General features: G+C 48.6%; 1 protein-coding gene across 1 annotated transcript in view; it reads left to right on the top strand.

Moving 5' to 3' along the window:
- Positions 1–27,273, top strand: part of taok3a (TAO kinase 3a) — a 135,436-nt gene that overhangs the window by 92,149 nt on the left and 16,014 nt on the right. Inside the window, exons 11-14 of the mRNA XM_056273590.1 lie at positions 12,555–12,636; positions 15,839–16,006; positions 19,789–19,986; positions 23,801–23,938. Of these exons, the coding sequence (XP_056129565.1) occupies positions 12,555–12,636; positions 15,839–16,006; positions 19,789–19,986; positions 23,801–23,938 (586 nt within the window). The remainder of the gene's footprint in view (positions 1–12,554; positions 12,637–15,838; positions 16,007–19,788; positions 19,987–23,800; positions 23,939–27,273) is intronic.

Raw genomic sequence — 27,273 nt, 5'->3', positions numbered from 1 at the left:
TACTTCAGTATGTATCACAAGGCTGCAGTGGCACACAGTAAGGAAGTCTTCACACCGAACCGTCTCTTTTTTTGTCTAATTCTAATACTGAAGATGTGTTAGCGCCTGTTCTTAGTGTGCAGGAGCCCTCTCTACACCCTTGTGCAGCTGGTTTGTTACATGGGTGGACCAAATACATGGTTAGGACTTTTCATATATGTATGTATGTATATACTATATATATATGTGTGTGTGTGTGTGTGTGTATATGTATGTATGTATATGTATATATATATATATATGGTGGCGCAGTGGTTAGCATGGTTGCCTCACAGCAAGAGGGTCGTGGGTTCGAGCCCTGGGGTAGTCCAACCTTGAGGGTCATCCTCTGTGTGGACTTGGCATGTTCTCCCCGTGTCTGCCTGGGTTTCCTCCAGGGGCTCCGGTTTCCTCCTACAGTCCAAAGATATGCAAGTCAGGTGAATGGGCCATACTAAATTGTCCCTAGGTGTGAATGTGTGTGTATGTCGACCCTGTGATGGCCTGCCGGCCTGTCCAGGGTGTCTCCCCGCCTGCTGCCCAATGACTGCTGGGATAGGCTCCAGCATCCCCGTGACTCTGAGAGCAGGATAAGCAGTTTTGTTTGGATAATGAATGAATATATATATGCTATGCGAGAAGACCAAAGGTGCTTTTGCAAATCCACTCATAGATCACCAAATGAGCTACAACCATCACATTTTGCCATAATCTCACCTACATCTATTATTGGAAGGTCGTGACACTTTGATCAGCCGTCTCTTCAGCTGGAGCGTCCAGGGTCTGCATGCTGTCAGAATGCGGTGCTCTACATTTCCCAGTGACACGACACGACGACTCTCAGATAACGCTCCAATGCACTCGGGAGCTTACAAATGCACCCCAGCTGGTTGCCGCACATCATTTGAGAATCTAGCCGCAAAACTACTTGGCGTATTGAATGTGGTATTACAAAGCCCAATTCCAATGAAGTTAGGACGTTGTGTAAACGTAAATAAAAACAGAATACAATGATTTGCAAATCCTTTTCGACCTATATTCAATTGAATACACTACAGAGACAAGATATTCAATGTTCAAACTGATAAACTTTATTGTTTTTGTTTTTTTTTGCAAATATTCACTCATTTTGAATTTGATGCCTGCAACACGTTCCAAAGAAGCTGGGACAGGGTTATGTTCACCACTGTGTTACATCACCTTTCCCTTTAACAACACTCAATAAGCATTTGGGAACTGAGGACACTAATTGTTGAAGCTTTGCAGGTGGAATTCTTTCCCATTCTTGCTTGATGTACGACTTCAGTTGCTCACCAGTCCGGGGTCTCCGTTGCCGTTTTGCGCTTCACAATGCGCCACACATTTTCAATGGGAGACAGGTCTTATACTACGAAGCCCCGCTGTTGTAACACGTGCAGAATGTGGTCTTGCTGAAATAAGCAGGGACGTCCCTGAAAAAAACGTCGCTTGGATGGCAGCATATGTTGCTCCAAAACCTGTATGTACCTTTCAGCATTAACGGTGCCTTCACAGATGTGCAAGTTACCCATGATGCCATGGGCACTGACACACCCCCATACCATCACAAATGCTGGCTTTTGAACTCGCTGATAACAATCTGAATGGTCCTTTTCCTCTTTAGCCTGGAGGACACGACGTCCATGATTTACAAAAACAATTTGAAATGTGGACTCGTCAGACCACAGCACACTTTTCCACTTTGCGTCAGTCCATCTCAGATGAGCTCGGGCCCAGAGAAGCCGGCGGCGTTTCTGGGTGATATATGGCTTTCGCTTTGCATGGGAGAGATTTAACTTGCACTTGTAGATGTAGCAACAACTGTGTTAACTGACGATGGTTTTCCCAAGTGCTCTGGAGCCCATGTGGTAATATCCTTTACAGAATGATGTGGGTTTTTAATGCAGTGCCGCCTGAGGGATCAAAGGTCACGGGCATTCAGTGTTGGTTTTCGGCCTTGCCGCTTATGTGCAGAGATTTCTCCGGATTCTCTGAATCGTTTGATGATATTATGGACTGTAGATGATGAAATCCCTAAATTCCTTGCAATTGTACGTTGAGAAACGTTGTTCTTAAACTGTTGGACTATTTGCTCATGCAGTTGTTCACAAAGTGGTGACCCTGCTCCATCCTTGCTTGTGAACGACTGAGCCTTTCAGGGATGCTCCTTTTATACTCAATCATGACACTCACCTGTTTCCAATTAACCTGTTCACCTGTGGAATGTTCCAAACAGGTGGTTTTTGAACATTCCTCAACTTTCCCCTGTTGTGGATTTTTCATATCCTTTTAATGGGCTCTTGCCCCAGCAACCTCTGGGAAGAATAATCATCGGACAAATATTGGAGCAAACAGAAAATCTTTAATGCATCTGCAGATGGAGAGTCATATAGTCACAGAAGTCAGTCTGTGAGGATATGCTCTAACTTGAGCTGGAGGTAGTGGTTTTTTATAGAGCAGTCCGTCGCGTCATACCCTATGTTCCTTGCATTAACCAAGGTATTGTCTTACAAAGGAATGCAGGAAAACATCTACGTTAATCATGTTCTGTGCCTCGTAAGTGTCTGTAGGTCCGTTGCACTTGTCTTTGCTGTACCAGGCAGTTCCTGGGATGTGGCAACGGGGAGGCAAGCATGATAACAGTTGGTATGTGTGTCTGCAGTGAGTGAGAAGTTTCATACACACAGAGAGTGGAAAACTACAGAGTGCATACGGAGTGCATATGGAGTACATTTTTGTACTCCACAATTCCCCCCTTTTGTTCATTATTGAACAACGAGAGCAATAGGTAACATGGAAATAATGGAAATCAGCACACATTTTTTTTGCACACATAACATGTATATACAGAAATGATAAACAGACATGAGAACAACCGGAAACGAAAGGTTTAACCAGTGCTTGTCATAAAGTATCATTCAGACGGGGGAGTCGCTGTCATTGGAGGAAGTGTAGGAGGATTCGGAACCGGAGTCCTTGTGGGGGTTGGGGAAGGGGGGAACAGCAGTGGTGGAGAGGGGGAAGACGAAACAAGGTCCCCGTCCTGTTGGGCAAGGAGGTGATAATACACGAGCTGAGTAGCAATGAGGCCGTGTATCACACGCCAAACTATGGGCACGATGCAGCAGGTGAGGAGTAGCAGGACACCCAGGAAAAGTGATGCTGCTATGGCTAGGTGAGTAAAAGACATCAGGACCCAGTATTAGCATCAGCATCTCCGACATGAACTGCACCGGATCTTTACCGGCCGCACTGCCTTCAGGAATGTTCAGTACATGGAGATTGGCCCTCCGAGATCGGTTCTCGAGGTCGTCGATTCGGTCCTGCAGAGACAGGTTTTGGGTTCGGAGCATTTTGATGGTGGACTCAGCTGCAGTTAAACGTTCAAAGTTTTCACTGGTTACAGACTCCACAGAGGCAAGGCGATTGCGGACTCTCAAAGCCAAACCCAAATCTATGGTCTCCAGAGCTAGGAAGCTGGTGCTAGTCTCATCTAGACAACCAGAGGGTCTTCACGTTGGAGGATTGGCTGGGCCAGGAGCAGACCACCCTCACCTCCTCTCTCACCCGGAAGCTGACCGGGACACCTTGGAGACCACCCTCACACAGACACAGCTCCTACAGCCGCGCTATGTGGCGGGTTGCTCTTTGTTCTGTCCAGCCGGGAGGTTGTCTTCCCGTGGAGCATACCCCGGGCCCCTGAACCCGGTACCACAGGAGTGGGGATGTTACTCAGCTCGTCTGGAGGAGGGGGGAGGAGCAGGTGGTGACAATATCTGGAGGGGAAAACTTTCAGAGAGAAACTGCACAACACTGAAAACACTGTCATTCTAGGATTCTGAAGATTCGTAGTCAACTTGATTCAGTGTTCTTCAGATACTTCCGCTATGATCCAAGTTCGTATCCGTTTGTTTCTTATGAAGTAAAAAATCAAAGAAAACTGTACAGAAGAAGGCTCACAACGATTCTAGATTTCAATTCCTCCTTCCCACTACCCCTCCTTTTACACAAGAACAGAACACATTGTGTCAACCCATTTAACCATGAAGAACAAAAATGAAATTATGATATGATCAGTTTGTATGTTAGTTGTTAGTAAACCACAAACACTTTCATGCAGTGAAATGAATCTGACTTTCATTTCATCCAAGTTGTCTACAAATGTTCCGAAGTCTGTAATGTTGTACTTATCTGAAATAAATTCTCTAAAACTAAAACAGATGAGGGATGATAAAGATAGTTGTCCCAGATCCTGAACGTCCAAACAAACTTAAATTAATAAAACCATAAGGTATCTTGTAAACCATTGAAACAATGAGCTGTTTGAAGACAAAAAACAAATGCCCCCACTTTAACTAAATGAAACAACAAGAAGCCCCTTTTCAAGGCCCCAAAAAGAAGGAGGGGGTTTCAAAGGAAAGAAACGCTCAATTAACAATACAAAGAAATTGATGTACCCAGCCAAAACCAAATAAATCAAATCAAAAATGAGTCTTACGAGGAGGCTCAAACTCATGGTAAAAAATAACATAAACATAGCCATAGCATAAACATTTAAAACACATGACTCAGTAGGTTTCATTCATATCCACATAAAATGTAATCGTCCTCCACACAAGAAATTGTCAAAGAAATTAATACCCTCTTAAAAAAAACATCCTAAAATTCACACCTTAGTGTTGGAAAAACAAAACAAGTTCAATTTAACACAGAGGAAAGTCAACATAAAAACAAATGAACCAATGGGTGTCTTCTAATGGAAAGAAAAACAACAACAGCTTAAAACAACATAACTGTGGTTTACAGTCCCTGTTACTCTCAAGGCAACCCCCCATCCCCCCAAGGTGTGAAGTGGGTAGGCAGTTGGTTCCCACCAGTTATTCTTTAAAAAAAATTAATCTCAGTAACAGAAAGAAAAACGGAATAAATAAAATTACAAATATTGCAACTGTGGCGTTGGACATAACAGAGCTTTGTTTAACAGTTCAGAAAATGAAATAGGGACAGGAATTTCTTTGGTTTCGGGGAATCCTAAAAGAAGTGAGGACAGGATCAACTTAAAGTGAAAAATACACCACAAAAACTTTTCAATGCAACAAAAACAAAAACCAAAAAAAAAACCGAATGGATATATCCCATTTTATATGAGGTACCTCAAAAAGAAAAGAAATAGATGTCTTGAAAGGATTTAAATAATGAATGCTTCAGGTCGGTGACTTTCTAAAGCCAGTTGTTTCTCAAACAGGAACAAAAGCCGGGTTGGGTCTGATAAGGATGCTGAATGAGGTGGTCTCTGAAAACCCCTCTCACACCCCAATTGTCAGGAAAACAAAGGTTTGGAAAAGCCAAAACAAAACCTCCCCCAGCTTTTATATCCCCTTTTAAGCCACTCTCAAGGACTTGCAACTTCTAAACAACACAAAATGACCAGACGGACAAACACCACGGAACAAACTATGAACACATACACAGACAAGTCATGTCAAACACAAAAGTCAGTCAGGGTCAGTCAAGGCGCGGTTTGGTACCCATGATTTCGTGTCATAGTCCTCTGTAGCCTTTTTCTTTCCCTACTTTCACACTTTTTCTCCCACATTTCCAAAATTCTTTCTTGCTCTGCCACATACTCTAACCATTTTGTAGGAATCTTTTTCCTTTCTAAGACCTTCGCTTTTCCCTTTTCCATGGACTGTCGGACTTTCATTAGTTTATTCTTGCTCAAAGTTCCTTCAACAGGAACCTCATGATCCTGTATCCAGTCTAAAACATGTTTTACCGAGTCTTCACCATATTTCCTTATCATTATCTGGTAGATCGCACCCTCCATATCTATCGGGGGCAGTAAACTGCCCCCGTTTCCTTTTTTTTTTTCCCTCCTAGTTTTTTTTTTTTTTCACTTAATCCTACCAGGTAACCACTCTTATTAGTGCGAGACCGAGGATTTTTGCGCGTCGTCACTTAATCCTACCAGGTAACCACTTTAATAAGTGCGAGACCGAGGGTGAACAACCGCTTATTATCGCGCTGGTTCACTGATCCTACCAGGTGACCACTTTAATAAGTGTGAAACCGAGGGTAAACAGCCACTTATCGTTGCGCTGGTTCACTGATCCTACCAGGTAACCACTTTAATAAGTGCGAAACCGAGGGTAAACAGCCGCTTATCATTGCGCTGGTTCACTGATCCTACCAGGTAACCACTTCAATAAGTGCGAAACCGAGGGTAAACAGCCGCATTATTGTCAGTGCACGACCTCATACGCGTTTTAAATGATAATTTTATCCTTTAAAGAATTCTGCTTACCCGTGCGATGAATCTCCCAGGGTTTTGCTGAGGAATCTCTGCGACACCGACCAAACGGACCACCCGCCTCTCCCTTTCTTCTTCTCAAACCTGGTGAGGTTATTGGGAGATCGGTGACTATGTCCTCGTCCCGAGATGATCAGTCAGCCGGTTGTCCGTTTGGCGGGCGACGCGAGATCCCACTTCTGACACCAAATTGTTGTGGATTTTTCTTATCCTTTTAAAGGGCTCTTGCCCCAGCAACCTCTGGAAAAATTAATCATCGGACAAATATTGGAGCAAACAGAAAATCTTTAATGCATCTGCAGATGGAGAGTCATATAGTCACAGAAGTCAGTCTGTGAGGATATGCTCTAACTTGAGCTGGAGGTAGTGGTTTTTTATAGAGCAGTCCGTCGCGTCATACCCTATGTTCCTTGCATTAACCAAGGTATTGTCTTACAAAGGAATGCAGGAAAACATCTACGTTAATCATGTTCTGTGCCTCGTAAGTGTCTGTAGGTCCGTTGCACTTGTCTTTGCTGTACCAGGCAGTTCCTGGATGTGGCAACGGGGAGGCAAGCATGATAACAGTTGGTATGTGTGTCTGCAGTGAGTGAGAAGTTTCATACACACAGAGTGGAAAACTACAGAGTACATACGGAGTGCATATGGAGTACATTTTTGTACTCCACACCCCGTCTTTTGTTGCTCCTGTCCCAGCTTCTTTGGAACATGTTGCAGTCATCAAATTCAAAATGAGTGAATATTTGCAAAAAAACAAAGATTTATCAGTTTGAACATTAAATTTCTTGTCTTTGTAGTGTATTCAATTGAATGTAGGTCGAAAAGGATTTGCAGATCATTGTATTCTGTTTTTATTTATGTTTTACACAACGTCCCAACTTCATTGGAATTGGGCTTTGTAGTTCTGTGTAAACTCAAGAACACTATAATGTAGCGCTCATGTCAGAAACTGTTTTCTCAGTGACGTAATACCCTTAGTTGTCTGCAAACATGAGGACGGTCTCCGAGTTGACGCTGGTCAAACCAAGCCATCTTCTGACTTGAGCTGCATGACCTGTGATCCTCTTCGACAGACTTCTTCTGAGATTATGCTCCCAAGTCGGTTATGTAATTACCACGGGGGGCTCCAGCCTTGAGAGAACCAGTTACAGAGCTGCACCTTGTCCTGTCCGGCTGTTACCAGAGGACGATAACCGCTGCTGGCACATGAAACTGTTCCATAGTCGTGTATATTATACACAAGTTAGCGCTAAACTGTATTCCATATACAAATAAGATGCATAGGCCTACCAACTGGCACATAACTATATCCCTGTGATGGCCTGGCGGCCTGTCCAGGGTGTCTCCTCGCCTGCCGCTCAATGACTGCTGGGATAGGCTCCAGCATCCCCGCGACCCTGAGAGGAGGATAAGCGGTTCAGATAATGGATGGATATATTTTTTTTTCTCCCTCTTTTTCTCCCCAATTGCATCTGGCCAAATACCCCACTCTTCCGAGCTGTCCTAGTCGCTGCTCCACCCGATCCGGGGAGGGCTGCAGACTACCACATGCCTCTTTCAATACATGTGGAGTCGCCAGCCGCTTCTTTTCACCTGACAGTGAAGAGTTTCGCCAGGGGGATGTAGCAGGTGGGGGGATCACGCTACTCCCCCCAGTTCCCCCTCCCTCCCCCGAGCAGGAGCACAGACCGACCAGAGAAGGCGCTAGTGCAGTGACCAGAACACATACCCACATCTGGCTTCCCATCCACAGCCACTGCCAATTGTGTCCGTAGGGATGCCCGACCAAGCTAGAGGCAACACGGGACTCGAACTGGGATCCCTGTGTTGGTAGGCAACAGAACAGACCACTACACTACCTAGGTGCCCGCATATAACTATATTTTATATGTACACATGCCTTCTGTGTGCAAGCTTGCTACTAGTCCATGTAAGTCAGATAAGGACTCATGTGGTTGTGAAGGGAATATGGTACAGGAGCTCCCGACTGCAGTTTCTGGGTCTGTGATTGTAGTTGCTAATGGATTCTCCAGAGAGCTGTCTCCGACATCAAAAACAACTTTGATCAGTCTGACTTGGACCAATATTTTTTTAAGAAAATGTTTTATTTATATTTAAGAGGCAAAAAAAAAACACTTCACTGACTTTTTTCCGTCTCACCCCACCGTTTTTAGGCTGTCGGGAGTCCCTCGTTCAGATGGAGCCCAGCCTGTCCACTTCCTATCCGCGTCACCTCCGAGCACATTATCTTCAAATTATACATTTATTTCATTTTAAATTATTCGAGCTTGGTGAGGAGTAAACATCAGCGGGCCTTTGTAGTGTCGGTTTCTTTAAACCGGCTGATTTTTTTGTGAAATAAAAGCATTTTAGCACAACAAAGGTCTGTCTGCTGATTTGCTCCTTGTTAAAGGAAAGCTGTTGTTGTGTTCGTGTGTGTTGGCTGTGTGTAATTGAGAGCAACGTATCGCGTCATATTCCCTGTATGTGATCATACTTGGCCAATAATAACTGACTCGACTTCCCCATCCTCCGTGGTTTTAAAATCACAGTATAGACCTAATAGCTTGTAAAATTTCTCTGAGGCAGAGCAAATCCACACAAACACACTTACGCTGCACATTAACTACTGCGGGTTTCTTAACGTACATGGAAACCTGCCATGTTTGAAACAGGTGTCAGGAAAACGAGACGCTAAGAGCATTTTCGGGCGATGTTGCTGCGCCCGAGGAGGCCACACCAGGGGTGGTCTGACGGGACGCAGAAGCGGGGCAGGCTAAGCTAACTGCTAGCCCATGGAGACTGGCAGTTCTTTGCTCTCTGTTTTTGTATGTTTTTGGTGGTGTCGTTTTTGGGAATTTTGGATGTGTGTTTTTGTCTTTTGTGTCGCACTGCTGTGGGCTGGGGGGAACAGAGTTTTGTTTTTGTTTTTTGTGTATGCAAGTACATGAAAGACATGACAAATTGTTCCTGATCCCTGACTACACTTTGCATGGGTCGCGTGAGCTTGTCACCGGCTAAAACGGCAACCATCAAATATTAATCAGATATCCACCCCCGTGTTTGACATTACCCCACACCTCAGGGCACTATCTCACACCACGCCCGGGATGGTTTGATAAGGTTTTATGAGTTGGGTGGAGTGTGTTGGTGTTCTGCGCCTGCATCCAGCCCTGATCTGCTGTTCATCTGAAGGCAAGTGGCAGCATGTGTCGCTTTATCTAACACAGATAGGGTAAAAGGATAACCATCGCCCTAGCCTCTTTTTTTTCTCCGCATAACATCAGTGACGTCACCCTCTTCTGCCCCCCCAGTTCTCACTTGTGTATCCTGGTAGAGGGGTAATTTTCGAGGTTTTAGGGCTATACAAATAAACCTGACACATGCTCCCCATTAAGCATCGTTCACTGCTCTTTGTGTCAGTATTTATGGTGAGAGTTAATCTGAGGAGTGTGTTCTGTAACGTATGCAATACGGGGGGGGGGGGGTTACAGTGGGAAGCTGAGGCATATCGCCGTGCGTGGAGCGCGCATGTTGTGAAATCGGCATTGGATTTGCAGCCTTGCGCTGAGGCGGGCGGTTGTGTGGGGCGGTGTGGGGTTGTGGTATTTTTGGAGGGTCTCCAGCAGCCTGGGGCATCAGCAGTATCCTGCCAGATGAGACTAGTAGAGTCATCATCTTTGTACAGTTGGAGCCTTAAGTCCACACACATACACACACACACACACACACACACACACACACACACACACACACACACACTCACACACAGGCCAATGCTGAATGCTGCTCTCCTACTGCCACAAGCTGGCACAGAATTAAAATGCAGCCCACTCGACCCCGGCTCGCTGTGGAGCACAGCAGATGTGGGCTTGTTGTGTTTTGGGAGGAATGGGTGAGCAATAGTTAGATGCCAAGTGATTCATAGAATGATGCTGAATGTGAAAGTCCCTCATTCACTCACCATAAACAGGAGGACACACCGTAACAAGCCAAACAAACGACATGAGCAGTAAATCTACACAGATATTGTTGGATAAGTTGTTGATTTAAGATTCTGCTTCCAGTGTGGGAAGTTGGCTGCGTGAATTCACGTTTGCAGCGGCCTCACCCAGTACCAGTGTGGGAAGATGGCGGCACGAACTTACGTTTGCGGTGGCCTCACCCAGTACCGTCCATGCAGTGTCTTTGTCCACGTCTGCGTCTAAGTTTCTTTTGTCTTCGTTTGATGGCTGGGAGAGCTGGCACTGGATCGGCTGGGAGCCTGGTCTGCTGCATCCTGTGGGCCTGGGGACCACGGCCCTGATTGGAGCTGCGCCCGAAGAGGTAACACCAAAGGCGGTCTGACGGGATGAAGAAGCGGGGCAGACTAAGCTAACTGCTAGCCCATGCAGACCGGCAGTTCCAATAACACCGAGGGCGGTCTGGCGGCAGCCTCGCCTAGCGTTGTCTGTGTTTTTAGTGTCATCATGTGGAGTGCGGGGAGGTGTGTCGAAGGTGTCTGGCTAGGGGACCTTGGTCTGCTGCTTCCTGTGGGCCCAGGGACCACAGCCCTGCCAGAGCTGCGCCCGAGGAGGAACAACCGAGGGCGGTCTGACAGTACGCAGAATCAGGGCAGGCTAAGCTAACTGCTTGCCCATGCAGACCGGCAGTTCCAACAGTCATCCGGGCTGGCGTCCGTTCTCTGGACAGTGGACTTTTTGGACTGTGTTGCACTGACTGCACTGTGTTGTGTTTTGTTTATTTTATTTTATTTTATTGTTCTCTCTGTTTTTCTATGTTTTTGGTGGTGTCGTTTTTGGGAAATTTGGGGGGGGGGGTTGTCTTTTGTGTCGCGCTGCTGTGGGCTAGGGGAAATGGAATTTCGTTTCTTCTGTGTACGCAAGTACACGAAAGAAATGACAATAAACTGTTCCTGATTTTTTTTTTTTACTCTGGAGCATCACATTCATGTCCACATGTTCTTTATGCCCGTGCATTATACAAAGCGAGTATCTGCGTGTCTCAATAGCAGGGTCGCTGGCCTGGTGTGCCGTGGCTCCAGTGGCCTATATTTATATTGCCCCACATATTTATATAATCTATATATGGTTCAGAGGAGATGACAAGGGGATTGTCCAGGATTGCCCTTGTTTAATTCATTGATACACTAAACATCGCTCAGCGGCCATACTGCTTGTGGAGATTACTCACCACATGGGTGGTTGGCATACCGTCAGAAGGGGCAGGCTGTTTGCAGCCCATGTCAGGATCATCAGCTGTGAATCCTGCCTCCGTCCTGCAACACTGTTGCTTTGCTTTAAATGAGGATTTGGCATGTAGGCTGAAAAATGGTTGATTGCAGTGGCAGCTCCTGCTAAAAAAATTATGAGGGGGGCGCAGTTTAGCTTGGCGCAACACACCTGACAGCTGCTTTAATGTCCACACAGTCACGGAGTTATTAAGAAGGACAATGTAGCCTATAGATTTTATCAGGGTTTGTAGACGGTGGATGATTGACAGTCAAGACGAGGCGTCGTGGTGGGTGTGAACATAATTAACAGCCACGAGAATTGTCCAATCACATTAGATCAAAAAACATTAAAACAAGACCGATTCGCTGCCAATAAAAGTGGGAGTGTCTGGGGTGCATAGAACTGCACCCCCTGGAAAATCTGAAGAAACCAATCGGACAGCAGCCTCAGGTCACCTGCTCGCCAAAGGTTTGAGGGCTTACATAGGGTATCATTAGTCCGGCACCCCTCACCCAGGAAGTATATGTATTCAGACACAAATCAACCAATTACCATGTGGAACCAATATTTAATGGCTGCTGACAGGCGCTCACAGACTGAAAAACACTTTTATTTCATAATTATTTGCATTATACAACTAAATTATATTTAACATGTCTAAGTTGATTTTCATCTCTTGATATTTGGAGGGGGCGGCGCCCCAGCACCCTGTACTGGCCAGCCGCCACTGGTTGATTGTGGAAAGACTGACAGTTTCATGATGGTGTCATCATCCTCAATGCTCACTTCTGCACACATACACACACACACGCCTTGAATTTCCACCTTTTCACCTCTCCCTTCTCATTCGTTTCCTTCCAGTTGTTTCCCTCAGCGCTCATCCTCTCATGTCGTTTATGGTGTTACAGCCTCCAGTCTCACCATGTTTCCACTGTTCCAGCCTCTTTAATCATTATCTTCGCCTCCATCATCAGGTCTGATCCCTTCAGGAGCTTCGTTGACTACTGCCTACTGAAAATCCCTCAGGACAGACCCTCATCAGGGGAGCTGCTGCGAGTGAGTGCTTTTCCTGTTTAATCTCCCCCCGCTGTGACCTCACTTCCTGTCTTGGGCCGAATCTGCATGGATGAGTCATTCTCTCTCTGACCCACAGCGGAGAAAAAACGGATATACACAGATATGTGCTCATGCTCTCTCTCTCTCTCTCTCTCTCTCTCTCTCTCTCTCACACACACACAGGAATCAAACACCCCTTAGAGAATTGTTAGTTCTCGCTCTCTCTTTTTTTCTTGTGCTGTTCCCTGTTTCTTTTTCACCCCCTTAACCCGTCTTCCTGTGCCGCGCCTTGTTGGACGGGGGCGTTCGGCCGTCCCCGAGGCACGCGTGTGAGTGTGAACGCTTCCACACTAATCCCTTCGACACTCAATAAAGAATGAAGTACAGCTGCCCCCAAGGGCACGATGATCCTGCATGTCCACAGATTCTTGCCAGAATAAGTGGCGTCTTGCCAAAAAAAAGAGACAAAAATAAAATGCACGGGGTTTTTACCTGTGTGTGTTCATTGTGTTTCCACGTAACCGTGGGAGTTGATCTTTTTGTTTGTGTGGCCAACATGTAATCCAATTTCCCTCTTAAGAGTTTTATGTTCTTGGCGGTCACACTCAGGCCTGCAGGATCTGACGGGCAAATAAAGGGGGGTATTCACACCTTGCCTAGATGAGGATGAGGATGGAGGGGACGGAGGCGAGGGTCAAGGTGTTGAGGTTCGCTTGGGGGTTATAGGCGGTTAGGGGGTCAAGTGAGACGCCGTGGACACTCGCCTTGCCGAAATCTGAGACTGGTATTCGCTGCTCACCAGTACCACTGACCCAAATCCCAGTTACAGAAAGCATCAGCGAAGGGGGTTAAGTACCAAACGGACCTTGGATGAGTGTAGAAGAGTCTGCTTCGTGGGGGTGGGGTTTGTAGATTATGGTTAATACCCCACTTTCTCCTCTCGGATACACAAACACACACACACACACACACCCGTGAACAGAGTCAAACCCTCACCCTTCAAGCTCTTTAAGGGGGGAAATCGGGTCACTAATCCGGGCTGTGAGCTGTCACTGTTCTCACTTCAGGTTCTCACGCAGTCCCTTTGCCTGTGTACAGGATGTGAATTTTCAAATAATGACAACAACAATAACAAAGGCATCACTGAGTCTACATCCTAATTTTATCATTTTTGGAACCTGCCATTTAAACACTGGCGGCATAATAGGGAGGAAGGAAACGGCCATTCTTTCCTCCTACCACGATGGCTGCCGTGGGGGTGGGGGTGGTGGTGTTGATGGTAATGGTGGGGGTGGTGACAGTGGTGGCGGTGGACGTGGGGGTGGTGGTGGACGTGGTGGTGGTGGGGGTTGATGGTGGTGGTGGTGGCAGTGGACGTGGGGGTGGTGGGGGGTGTTTCGATTCCCCTTCTTCTCCCCGATGGATTATACGGAGATAGCTTCTCTCCCACACAGCCAAGAATATCCATCTTGACAAGTCATTTAATCTGCTGTCGAGTCTTAAAATCTTATTTCTCTTTTAGCAAGTGGAGGAAAAACAAGTCTGCCAGCAGGTTAGACAGTTTCCCTTGTTTCCTGTGCGGGTTGGCCTTAACTCATCTCGAGAACTTTCTTGAATCGGAAGATCTTTTCTCCGTGCTATTAGAGTCTTGTTTTGCCTCGTGTTGTGGTGCTGCCACTTGTGTCTAGAAATTTCCTCAAACAGGTTAAACTGACACAAAACAACTGGGAACGGGCGTCCGGGTGGCGTGGCGGTCTATTCCATTGCCTACCAGCACGGGGATCGGCAGTTCGAATTCCCGTGTTGCCTCCAGCTTGATGAGGCATCCCTACAGACACAACTGGCCGTGTTTGCGGGTGGGAAGCTGTATGTGGGTATGTGTCCTGGTCGCTGTACTGGCGCCTCCTCTGGTCAGTCGGGGCACCTTTTCAGGGGGGAGGGGGAACTGGGGGGGGGTGTAGCGTGATCCTCCCACACGCTACGTTCCTTTGGCGAAACTCCTCACTGTCAGGTGAAAAGAAGCAGCTGGCGACTCCACATGTATCGGAGGAGACGTGGTAGTCTGCAGCCCTCCCCGGATCGGCAGAGGGAGTGGAGTAGCGTAGAGTCGGGTAATTGGCCAAGTACAATTGGGGAGAAAAAGGGGAACCCCCCCCCCAAAAAAAAAAAAACAACTTCGAACAAGTAAATATGAAATTACCAACCCCACCAAATGTTTGACTTGATTAAAAAAGAAATCAGCATTTGAGACTGTATATGGAGCAAAATGACCTGTGAAGACGGACATTTTTTTGCAGCTTCGTTGCCCTGGTCAGTTGGAGGGGAGGGGGGGGGGCTCGCGTGTGACCATCCAAAACGTGATGAATCATGGTCACCTTTCTTCTCAGAACGTGATGCACCCTGCACCCTGACTAGCCCATTACACCCAGCATGTCAGAGTTCAGGGTGCTCAGGGCCATAGCCAGAGATAAGAGCTTCTTTTAATCGGTGTGTTTGTGTGTGTGTTTGTGTGTGCGTGCGTGCGTGCGTTCATGCATGTTCTCATCTTCAGTCCACATCGCTTAGATTACGCACATTTCTCTACCTGTAATCTAAATAACTATATGATTGAGTGTCCAAATATTAGTGACAAGGTTGTCTCAAGATAAGTGTAATCACAGCTAAATCTAATCTAAAACTGTGTGTGTGTGTGTGTGTGTGTGTGTGTGTGTGTGTGTGTGTGTGTGGGGTCGGTCACATGTGTCAAGTGTACTAAAGCGTATAGAGCGGTAGGGCCCCCTAGCAGAGAGTGAGCATCCTACAGGCGCCCTCTAGTGTTGAATTGTGGTGCTCATTAGTAAAAGCACACAACAGAAGTTGGGGGTGATGATACACTAAACTAAGTACCACAAAATGACACAGGTTTGTATACACTTTGGACATAGTCAGTTATGCGTTAGTGTGGTAAGGCGATGTCTTGTCAAACTGTCTGTCATTTTTCATTTCATTATATTTGGATTGGAACCACATGAGATGAAACCCCAATCAATCCGATACCAGTTGGTTGTGTGTGTCTTTCACTTTATTTGCATAATTTTGTTGTTGTTTATTTTCTTATAACAGGTGTCAAGGTTTTTTGATGGCATATACCAGTATTCTTTTTATTACTGCCATCTCATGTATAACCTCTGACCTCTTTCTCTCTCTCTTTCTCTCCATCCAGCATGACTTTGTGCGTCGGGAGCGCTCGGCACGGGTGCTCACCGACCTAATCCAGAGGACGAAAGATGCGGTGCGCGAGCTGGACAACCTGCAGTACCGCAAGATGAAGAAGATCCTCTACCAGGAGAAACACAACGGTCCTCTGGGAGAAAGCCAGGAGGAGGAGGAGGTGGGACATTGGGGGCATGGGTGGTGGGGGGAGGTTGAGGGTGGTGAAGGGGAGAAGAGAAGTTGTAGTGATGGATAGAAGAGGGGAAGCGACCTGAGAAACAGGTCCCCATGTTCTGTGGTGGGGGAAAAAAGGGGTTTATTTAAGGGTCTGTATCTGGTAGCTTGTGAGAAAAGGCACAAGCGAGGCAAAATGAAGGAGCACCCAGGGCATCCGGGTAGTTTTGCGGTCTACTCCGTTGCCTACCAACACGGGGATCGTAGGATCGAATCCACGTGTTACCTCCGGTTTGGTTGGGTGTCCCTACAGACACAATTGGCCGTGTCTGCAGGTGGGAAGACGGATGTGGGTGTGTCCTGGCCACTGCACTAGCGCCTCCTCTGGTCGGTCGGAGCGCCTATTCAGGGGGGAGGGGGAACTGGGGGGAAAAGCGTGATCCTCCCATGTGCTACGTCCCCCTGGCAAGTCTCCTCACTGTCAGCTGAAAAGAAGCTACTGGCGACTCCACATGTGTTGGAGGAGACGTGTGGTAGTTTGCAACCCTCCTTGGTTCGGCAGAGGGGGTGGAGCAGCAACCGGGACGGCTTGGAAGAGTGGGATAATTGGCCAAGTACAATTAGGGAGAAACGAGGGAGAAACCCCCCCCCCCCCAAAAAAAGGCTAGGACTGTCCCAAGTAATTAAGTAACTCAACTCGATTACAAAAAAGTACTTGATTACAATTTACTGGCTCAAGGCTTGGTTTTATCTCTTGCATCTCTGGGCATGTAGAATGACCGCTTAGGGCAGCCTGACACAGCGAATTATTTGAGTCAACAAAATGGAGGAAAACAAAGATGAACAAAAAAAGAAGATGCAGGAGCCAAAACACAACAGAAAATGTTCGAAGTCTGGGATCATTTTAAACCTAAATACAAAGAAAGTGCAGTGGTCTGCAAACATCACAAAGCTGATCTGATGTCCAAGCTGCAGCACCTCAACAGAAAGCAGCCTGCCTACAAATTTATAATTTATCTGAGTGCTTTTTTTTCTGCGCACTCCATGACACCTCACACCACCAGAGTGCAAATCGTAGGCCAGAGTGAGTCTTACATGATCTATTGTTGCTAAATAAAACCAGCGCGCACTGGGCCGGTTTGCAGCTGATGTGAAATGGCCGGAATGAGAGTCAGCCCCTCCAAGTCTGAGGCCATGGATCTCTAATGGAAAATGGTGGATTGCTCCCTCCAGGTTGGGGATGAGTTGTTGCCTCAAGTGAAGGAGTTCAAGTATCTTGGGTTCTTGTTCACGAGTGAGGGTAGGATGGAGCGGGAGACTGACAGGCGTGTTGGTGCAGCATCAGCAGTAATGTGGACGTTGTACCGGACCGTTGTGGTGAAGAGGGAGCTGAGCCGGAAGGCAACGCTCTCAATCTACCAGTCAATCTTCGTTCCAACCCTCACCTATGGTCATGAGCTTTGGGCAGTGACTGAAAGGGTGAGATCGCAGATACAAGCGGCTGAAATGGGTTTCGTTCATAGGGTGTCTGGGCTCAACCTTAGAGATAGGGTGAAGAGCTTGGCCATCCGGAGGGAGCTCGGAGTAGAGCCGCTGCTCCTTCACGTCGACAGGAGCCAGTTGAGGTGGTTCGGGCATCTGATTAAGATGCCCCCTGGGCGCCTTCCTTTGGAGGTTTTCTGGGACCCTGGGGTAGACCCAGAACTCACTGGATGGACTACATGTCCAATCTGGCCTGGGAACGCCTTGTGATCTCCCAGGAGGAGCTGGAGGGCGTTGCTGGGGAGAGGGACGTCTGGAGTTCCCTACGTAGCTTGCTGCCACCGTGACCCGACCCCGGAGAAGCAGCTGATGATGAGATGAGATTAAATAAAACCCTTAAAAGTACCTTTCATCGAAATAGTCAGTCAGTAGGCATGAGTGACAGTCCTGACCCTGACACTGTGCTCGAGTCCTCAACTGTCTTCCATCATATCCAACTCAACACGGAAAGAAAGACAAAAGCAACATGGTGACAACCATATCCCCCCCCCCCTTTTTTTCTCCCAGTTGTATCCGGCCAATTACTCCACTCTTCCGAGCCGTCCCGATCGCTGCTCCACCCCCTCTGCTGGTCCGAGGAGGGCTGCAGACTACCACGTCTGCTCCGTCGCCAGCTGCTTCTTTTCACCTGACAGTGAGGAGTTTTGCCAGGGGGACGTAGCACATGGGAGGATCACGCTAATCCCCCCCCCATGAACAGGTGCCCCAACTGACCAGAGGAGGCGCTAGTGCAGCGACCAGGACACATAACCACATCTGGCTTCCCAACCGCAGACACAGTGTCTGTAGGGACGCCCGACCAAGCCGGAGGTAGCACGGGGAATCGAATCGCTGATCCCCGTGTTGGTAGGCAATGGAATAGACCACTATGCTACCCGGATGCCGTAGTGACAACCATATGAAACAGTTTAACACAGTAGAACACACACCCACACACACATGCCAGCACCCTCAGTAGACTGACATCGGAGATGGTCTGCCCTTGCGTTGACCTCACCTGGGGCATGATGAAGAGGCCCGGCTTCCCAGTTGCCTCTATGACCCCGGTCCCCCTGATGCAGCATGGCCACTTAACCTCTGCACGCCAGCAGCAGCTCGAAAATGTTCAGCCCCAAAACACAACGTTCCGGGTTTTCACGTGTTCGAGGCTTTAGACGAGCGCAGCACAGCCTCTGGGGCTTGTAAGTGGATAGAGTGGTTAATATATTAATGCAGACATTGAACCTGACCAGGCCGCCCGCCATGTGTGAAAGCCCGGCATGCTGAGTCCCTGCGGGCACCCTTTCAGCCATGTCCGTTTGTACTAGTGGTTTAATGTCACACAAATTGTTTTTGAGACACACTCAAGTGGACCCATCCAATTATTGTAGGAGCCTGTTAGATGTCTCAGAGAGACGGGCATTAACATTACAGGTGAATGACGTGCGCGCACACACACACACACACGATGAGGAGCTGGAGGTTAATGGACGGTCCAGCATGACTGTGACTGTCAGGCTCTCTGGAGGTCATTAGTTTTCCATGTGTTAAGGCCACTGGGGTTTAAATAGACCGTCTGAGGAGTCCTTCGTGAATAGTGGTGCAGTGTGTGTGCGTGCGTGCGTGTGTGTCTGTGCAAAGATAATTGCATGTGCACATATCTTTCTGTGTGCATGTGTGTGCTCTTTCATAGGTATTTTTCATAGATGGCTGTGTATTTTTAGCCTTCGTTTATGGTGTACACTCCGCATAGAAGTCATTTAAACTTCCCACAGAGCACCTGTAGACTAAGACACACACACACACACACACACACACACACACCTGTAGACTAAGGCGCAAACACATACACACACACCTGTAGACTAAGGCGCGCACACACACACACACACACACACACACGCATGCACGCACACACACACACACACACACACGTATGCACCTGTGGACTAAGGCACACACACACACACACCTGTGGACTAAGGCACGCACGCACACACACACACACACCTGTGGACTAAGGTCTAAGGTACATACACACACCTTTAGACTAAAGCGCGTGCGCAGACACACACACACACACACACACACACACCTGTAGACTAAGGCATGTACACATACACACCCATGGAGTAGCTGTGATGAAAGGTATACTGTAGTATGTCCTCATTGCGCACCTGTCTGTCCTCCACTCCAACACATGCTAACATGCTAACCCTCTCCTTTCCCTCTCCCAACAACCTCCACCCACCCCCACCCTTCCAGGACAGCGAGGCAGCCAACTGTAAGATGAACAGCCTAGGCAGCAACCACTCCATCCCCAGCACCTCGGTCAGCACCGGCAGCCAGAGCAGCAGCATCAACAGCATGCAGGAGGTGCTGGATGACAGCTGCTCCGACATGACCATGATGCACCACCAGGACTACGACAGCACGCTGGACTCCTCCCCGCACACCAAGAAGGTAGACAGATGGACCATAGGTGTCTGATGACATACAGACAATAAACAGATGGATCAAGTCAGGCAGGTAGACTGATGTAGGCCAAGATGGGCAGAGCAGGTTTCAGATAGACAGACATAATGTGCTGGTTTCAGACAGACGGGTGTGCAGCAGACCCCTAAACATCCCCTCCCAGTTCACCAGTCTTTGGTTCTGTGTGGTTTGTGTGAACTCCATCTTACCTCCCCCGGTTCCCGGTTTCTAAGAATCCTTTACTGGGTTCAGTAAAAGATGACACATAACATAAAAACAAGTCATCATGTCAGAGTGGAGGAAACCTGAACTGCTCCCTGTTGGGGAATTGGGTCACCAGAGACAAACTGAGCACACAAGGTTATAACACGACAAGCATATTCACCCTTGCAGCCAGAAAGAGAAGAAGAGATAAAATGAATAGATCCTTAGACGTGGGTGGCACGGCAGCGCAGTGGTTAGTGCGGTTGCCTCACAGCAAGAAGGACCAGGGTTTGAACCCCGGGGTAGTCCAACCTTGGGGGTCGTCCGAGGTCGTCCTTTGTGTGGCGTTTTCATGTTCTCCCCATGTCTGTGTGGGTTTCCTCTGGGGGCTCCAGTTTCCTCCCACAGTACAAAGACATGTAGGTCAGGTGACTCGGCCATACTAAATTGTCCCTAGGTGTGTGTGTGTGTGTGTCGGTCGGCCCTGTGATGGACTGGTGGCCTGTCCAGGGTGTCTCCCCACCTGCTGGCCAATGTGTGCTGGGATAGGCTCCAGCATCCCACGACCCTGGTTAGGAGAAGCGGCTTGGATAATGGATGGATGGATGCTGAGACACACCTTCAGAAATACACTTCAGCACATCATAAGCAGGAAATGGCCGTTGTGTGTACGTCATGTCGGGTGTGTTTAGCTTCCGTCCAACATGAGCACATCCTTTTCTTAGGACAACAATGGTGCATTTAGTTAATAGAGGAAGACACAGCCATGCCCATGTGGACATGCTCTGGCTTTCTCTGACTTCTCGAGACCACATGGGACCCTTTTGACTCCAGCGGAAACCAGTGAAACCGTCTACATGCTCCTCAGCATGTCACCTGACTTCCTCAACGACGTTGTTCACACCAGAGAGCAAAGACTCTGCACGTGTTTGCAAACATTGCAACCACACATTCATGCATGCACACACACGTGCACACACACATTCATGCATGCACACACACGTGCACTCACACACATTCATGCATTCACACACACTCATGCACGCGCACACACACACACTCATTCATGTATGCACATACACACACACATTCATGCATGCACATACACACACACATTCATGCATGCACATGCTGTGTTCCTGCCGTGTGGTCATGTATACATGTGGTCATGTATACATGCTTATTGGAGGCTCAACAGAATGCTTGATGTTTTCGCTGAACACCCCCGTGTAACTTCCAGAAGGACAGAAAGTGGATGGCTGTCAGTGTGTCCCCCTCCCCTCTCTCCATCTCCCTCTTTCCATCCCCTCTCTCCATCTCCCTTTCTCCATCTCCCCTCTCTCCATCTCCATCCCTTCCCTCCATCCCCCTCTCTCCATCTCCATCTCTCTATCTCCCCTCTCTCCATCTCCCTTTCTCCATCTCCCTCTCTCCACCCCACTCTTTCCATTGCCGTCTCTCCATCTCCCTCTCTCAATCCCCTCTCTCCATCTCCCTCTCTCTATCCCCCTCTCTCCATCTCCCTCTCTCCATCTGCTCTTTACATTTTGGCAAGTGTGTGAAGAACACTGTCACGTTGTGAAAAGGCAGCTGACATGTCAGGATGTGTGTGTGTGTGTGTCGTGGGTGCTAGAACAAGAGGAAGTGACACTCATTTTTTTGTTACCTGACACGCCTCCTCCTCCTCACGTGAAGCATCACTCACATCTTCAGGGTTCGTGATCCCGTCACAAGGCTCTGAATGGGACCCCAGCGGCGCCTGAGTGGGTTCCGTCACAACGCTTTGAATGGGACCCCAGTGGCCCCTGAGCAGTCCCATAACAGTGTTCTGAATGGGACCACAGCAGCGCCTGAATGGTCCTGTCACAAGGTTCTGAATGGGACCCCTGCGGCACCTGAGCGGTCCTGTCACAGTGTTCTGAATGGGACCCCAGCGGCACCTGAACAGTCCTGTCACAGTGTTCTGAATGGGACCCCAGCGGCAAACTGAGTGGTCCCGTCACACGGTTCTGAATGGGACCCCAGCGGCGCCTGAGCGGTCCCGTCACAAGGCTCTGAATGGGACCCCAGCGGCACCTGAGTTGTCCCGTCACAGTGTCTGACGTTTCACGCCTGCGTCTGGCAGGTTGTGTTCGACGGCGTTCAACAACACATCACAACATTGCCCTGAAATGTGGATGCCACAGTGTTTAGGATGTTTGGGGTCTCTCGTTCGAAATATGTCACGGAACAGAAATTCTACGGGGTTTGAGCACCTCCGCTGTTGTCTGCAGCCATGCAAAAGTGAAAATGCGTCAGCGTGGCAACAACCGGCATGCGCCCAACAGCCGGGCTCATTTTTACCCCCGTTTTCCCTACCGATTTCCGTCACATCTGTGTACTGTACGTGTAACGATCATTTCTGTTTTGGGGGGAATTTCCCCCCCCTTTTTCTCCCCAATTGTACCCCACTCTTCTGAGCCGTCCCGGTCGCTGCTCCACCCCCTCTGCCGTTGTGTCAGGCCGCCCTGAGTGGTCATTTTACATGCCCAGAGATGCATAAAGAGATAAAACCAAGCCTTGAGACATGTCTGTGAATGTTCTCATTCATCCAGGTCATGGTTATCCAAAGGAGTTGAATCAAGTGCAAGTCAGTCAGACTAGCTTGGTCTAGTCAGAAAGGCACGAACTGAGGAAGCCTCTTGGATGAGAGGCGAAACGTCTTCACGGATATATACCAAGTCCAGTTGCACTTGATTCAACTCCTTTGGACAAGCATTGAGCCAGTAAATTGTAATCAAGTACTTTTTTGTAATCGAGTTGAGTTACTTAATTACTTGGGACAGTCCTAGTCTTTTTTTTGGGGGGGGGGTATTTTTCTCCCCTTTTTCTCTCCAATTGTACTTGGCTAATTACCCCACTATTCCGAGCCATCCTGGTCGCTGCTCCACCCCCTCTGCCAATCTGGGGAGGGCTGCAGACTACAACATGCCTCCTCCAATACATGTGAAGTCGCCAGTTGCTTCTTTTCACCTGACAGTGAGGAGGATCACGCTGTTCCCCCCAGTTCAACTTCCCCCCCGAACAGGCGCCCCTGACCGACCAGAGGAGGCGCTAGTGCAGCGACCAGGACACGCACCCACATCTGCCTCCCCACCCGCAGACGGCCAATTGTGTCTGTAGGGACGCCCGACCAAGCCGGAGCTAGCGTGGGGATTCGAACCACCGACCCCCGGTGTTGGTAGGCAACGGAATAGACCCACTACGCTGCCCGGGTGTCTGTATAATGATAATTTAAAAACGAAACAATTGTTTTTAGCAGACAAATTTCTGCAACGAACAACAGAGATTAGGACTCACAAAATAGGAAAATGGCAAAAATAGACAAAAGACAAAGGACATGCACGTTTGTGTGTCTGCAGCGATGGGCAGTGGATGCAGACCGGGTTGGGATGAGAGGAGAAGGGCTGGGTAAGAGTAAGACACAGGGAAAGGTTGGCAGTGCAGTCAAGCTGCTGAACAATAATACCAAGAGCAGGTTACTGAGATTTCTCTCTAACTGTCTTGCTCTCGTTTTGCTTTTTCTGTGTGTGTGTGTGTGTGTGTGTGTGTGTCCTAGGACCACCAGTACAACTGGGATGATGGGATCCACAGGGACCACCGGCCGGAGCTGAGGTCGGCTTCCTCAGACAGGAGCAGCCAGGTCCACAACTTCAAGAACCAAGGACGCTTCGCCACCATCAAGTCGGCATCGCTGGTGAGTTGTTGAGGAAAACTTGGAATTCTTCCTGTTTTTAACCATGGAAAGCCTTTTCCCTTCCCAGATGTGCAACTCTACATTCCCTTTATGTCTACAAAAAGACCGGACTGGAGTATTTGTAAGACTTGAGGATTTGGTCTCTGTCGCTGCTGAGCCGTTCCTATTAATATGCAGGAATTGAATATGAATATGCAGGAAGTGAATATGAATATGCAGGAAATGGTCGTTCATCTGAGATGTAATCTGATAGCTCATCTTGGCCGGTACCTGAGTCTGATACACTTCAGTTCAGAATGGTGACCAGAAGGCGCACGGAGGCGGCGTCCTGGCGTTCATGCTTGATTCTCTTCCTTTGCTTTTGCAAACGGTTTTCTGTTTTCGTCACCTGGTCTGAATTCTCTCTCTCTCTCTCTCTCTCTCTCTCTCTCTCTCTCTCTCTCTCTCTCTCTCTCTCTCTCTCTCTCTCTGCTTTTCCCTTCAGTTGGTTTTCTGTCGGTCCATCTCGGTTCTGTCATCCCTCTGTTCCTCCGCACTCCTCACCCCAGCTCACCTACCTTCTTTGGTTTTCAATGGTTCAACACACTACTCACCTCCTTTCCCCTTCTCTTCTCTTCTCTTCTCCTCCTCTCACCTCTTCTCTTCTCACCTTCTCTCCTGCTCTCCTCTCTTCCTCTCCTCTCTCCTCCTCCTCCTCTCTTCTCACCTCCTCTCCTCTCACTTCCTCTCATCTCTCCTCTCTTCTCTCCTCTCACCACCTCTCCGCTCCTCTCCTTTCCGCTCTCCTCCTCTCCTCTCACCTCCTCTCTTGTCCTCTCCTCCTCTCACCTCCTCTCCTCTCATCTCACCTCCTTTCCTCTCCTCTTTTCTCCTGCATTTGATGACATGTCTTTCTCAGGCCCTTCTCATTGTTTGTGAATTGGAGGGGGGGTAGAATTCTTTCTCTCTCTCTCTCTCTCCTCTCTCCTTTGCTCTTTCTGTCTGTTGTCATGGAAACGGGAGCTAGTAAGTAGTAAGCAATAAGGAGTTGTGGTGTGTGTGTGCATACATGCGTGGGCATGCGTGTGGTAATGTCCTACGCTTAACCGGCGGTTTTTCTTGTAAGCCCATTCCATCCAGTCTTAAAGGTGACGCCGGACAAGTCGCCAATACAAAGTGCGTGGTTGTGTGTGTGTGTGTGTGTGTGTGTGTGTGTGTGTGTGTGTGTGTTTCTCCAGGTATGTTTGACCAGAGTGTGTGACAGCGGTATCACAGCCTTTAGGGTCTCTGTTGACCACGTGTCTTCGATTTCCTGTGGCCAGATGTTTAATCAGGCAGATGTGTGGTGCCGTGGTGGTGTCGTGGTCGCCATCACACGCCGAGGCTACGTGTGCCTCAGGATTTGATCCAGCGGGCAGAGTCGTGTTTACACAGAACACCACCTGACTGACTACAGACGATGCAATAGGTGTTATAATAGCACGTTTTGTATTTAGCTGTAGCAAGGAGGGGAGAGATCACATGCCAGCTGTATGGCGTTGTTTCTATCATGGCTGCTCATCTTTTGGAAAAAAAAGAAAAGGCTGATCTCATGGCCATCACAGCATCTCTCCGTGGTGCGATAGCAGCTCTCCTGCCCGCCAGCGCCGAGGAGATGACATCATCGCTACTCCGCCGCTTGCAGACATCCTCAGATTGGCCTCGACTCGCTACGGCTGGAATCAGCAGGTAGAGAGGGAGGGAGGCACACAAAGAGAGAAAATGGGGGGGGGGGGGCGTCGAGGCGGTGGATAGACAGACTGACCGAAAGAGAAGCAGGTACGTGTATTTGAAAGAAGGGCAGACGTAAAGAAGGAGAATGGAGAGGAGAGGCGTGTCGGGCGAGAGAGCCTGATGGATGGATGGACAAAAACATAAAGAGAGAGATGGAGACAAGTAGGCAGAGGGAGGAAGAGACACAAGGTGGCCAAATGTGTGAAATGAGAGAGGCGGGGGGGGCCTGGGAGGAGAGGGCAATGGCGATTGAGCGATCAAATGGCCAAACAACAGCACAGCAGAGAGAGAGAGAGGAGCATACTTGTCACCCGCCAGAGAGAGAGAGAGAGAGAGAGGAGTAAGAAGAGGAGTAAGAAAGCAGAAATGGACAGAGGAGAGGGGGAGTAAAAGAGAGAGACGTAGGGTTACAGGGTGCAGCAAAGGAAACGGGGGTTATTGTAGGTGAGAGACGGTCAACTCCAGCCAGGCTGACTCATACAGCCCTCCGTCACACTGATGATAAGGCTCTGTAGAGACACATAGACAGCGAGGCCGTCCGGTTGGCGTGGTGGTCTATTCCGTTGCCTACTAACACGGGGATTGCCAGTTCGAATCCCCGTGTTACCACCGGCTTGGTCAGGCGTCCCTACAGACACAATTGGCCGTGTCTGCGGGTGTATGTGTCCTGGTCACTGCACTAGGAGTGGGAGGGGGACGGCGTGATCCTCCCACGCGCTACGTCCCCCTGGTGAAACTCCTCAGCTGATGACTCCACATGTATCGGAGGAGGCATGTGGTAACCTGCAGCCCTCCCTGGATCAACAGAGGGGGTGGAGCAGCGGACGGCTCGGAAGAATGGGGTGATTGGCCGGATACAATTGGGGCGAAAAGAGGGCAACATTTAAAAAAAAAAGCTACCACCCCCACCCGCAGGCATGTCAGTCCTCCACATCACTGTGAGGGTTTTCAAGACATTCTGCGACGCATAAGTGGTCGTGTGGTGAGCGTCAGAAGCGTGGGGCTGTCATCGTCCAGAATGGGGGGGGTCGTAACCTTGAGCTCACTGGTAGTTAAGAGGTAAAACAGGATGGCGTTCGTCATTTTACCAGATGCTCCTATACCGTAGAGATTTGTGGCCCTTCGGAGCCCCAACCACACAGAGTGGACAGAGTCTCCCCCCCACCCCCCCTCAGCTGTGCACAAACAGGAAAAGATAAGGTGGAGCGAGGGGAACGTTAGAGGATTCTGCTTCCTGTGTTCACCCTGATCACTTCACCACGTGCCCCTTGCTCACTGTTTATCTGGCCGTGTCCGGGGGGCTGTAACTCCTGCCATCATGTGACAAAAGGAGGACATTTTGGACATCGCTGTAAGTTACTACTCATCCTAAAGTCATAACTTCTGCTGCATATTGGCCGGTGGCATAGACAAAGAGAATTACCACCATTGTCTTTTGCACATCCTCCTCCCCCTGTAGCACAGATCAGGTGTGTCTCTTTTGCCCCGCATCAGAACACCTCGGCCCAGCCAAACAAGGGGTGAGATTACACCAATTAATCAGTTCAACCTTCGCCTTCCCACTGATCCCCTATACCACATTC

Source organism: Lampris incognitus, chromosome 1, assembly GCF_029633865.1.
Source record: "Lampris incognitus isolate fLamInc1 chromosome 1, fLamInc1.hap2, whole genome shotgun sequence".
Taxonomy (NCBI): Eukaryota; Metazoa; Chordata; class Actinopteri; order Lampriformes; family Lampridae; genus Lampris; species Lampris incognitus.
Note: the sequence above shows the minus strand (reverse complement) of the source record. Positions and strands in the feature narration are given on the sequence as shown.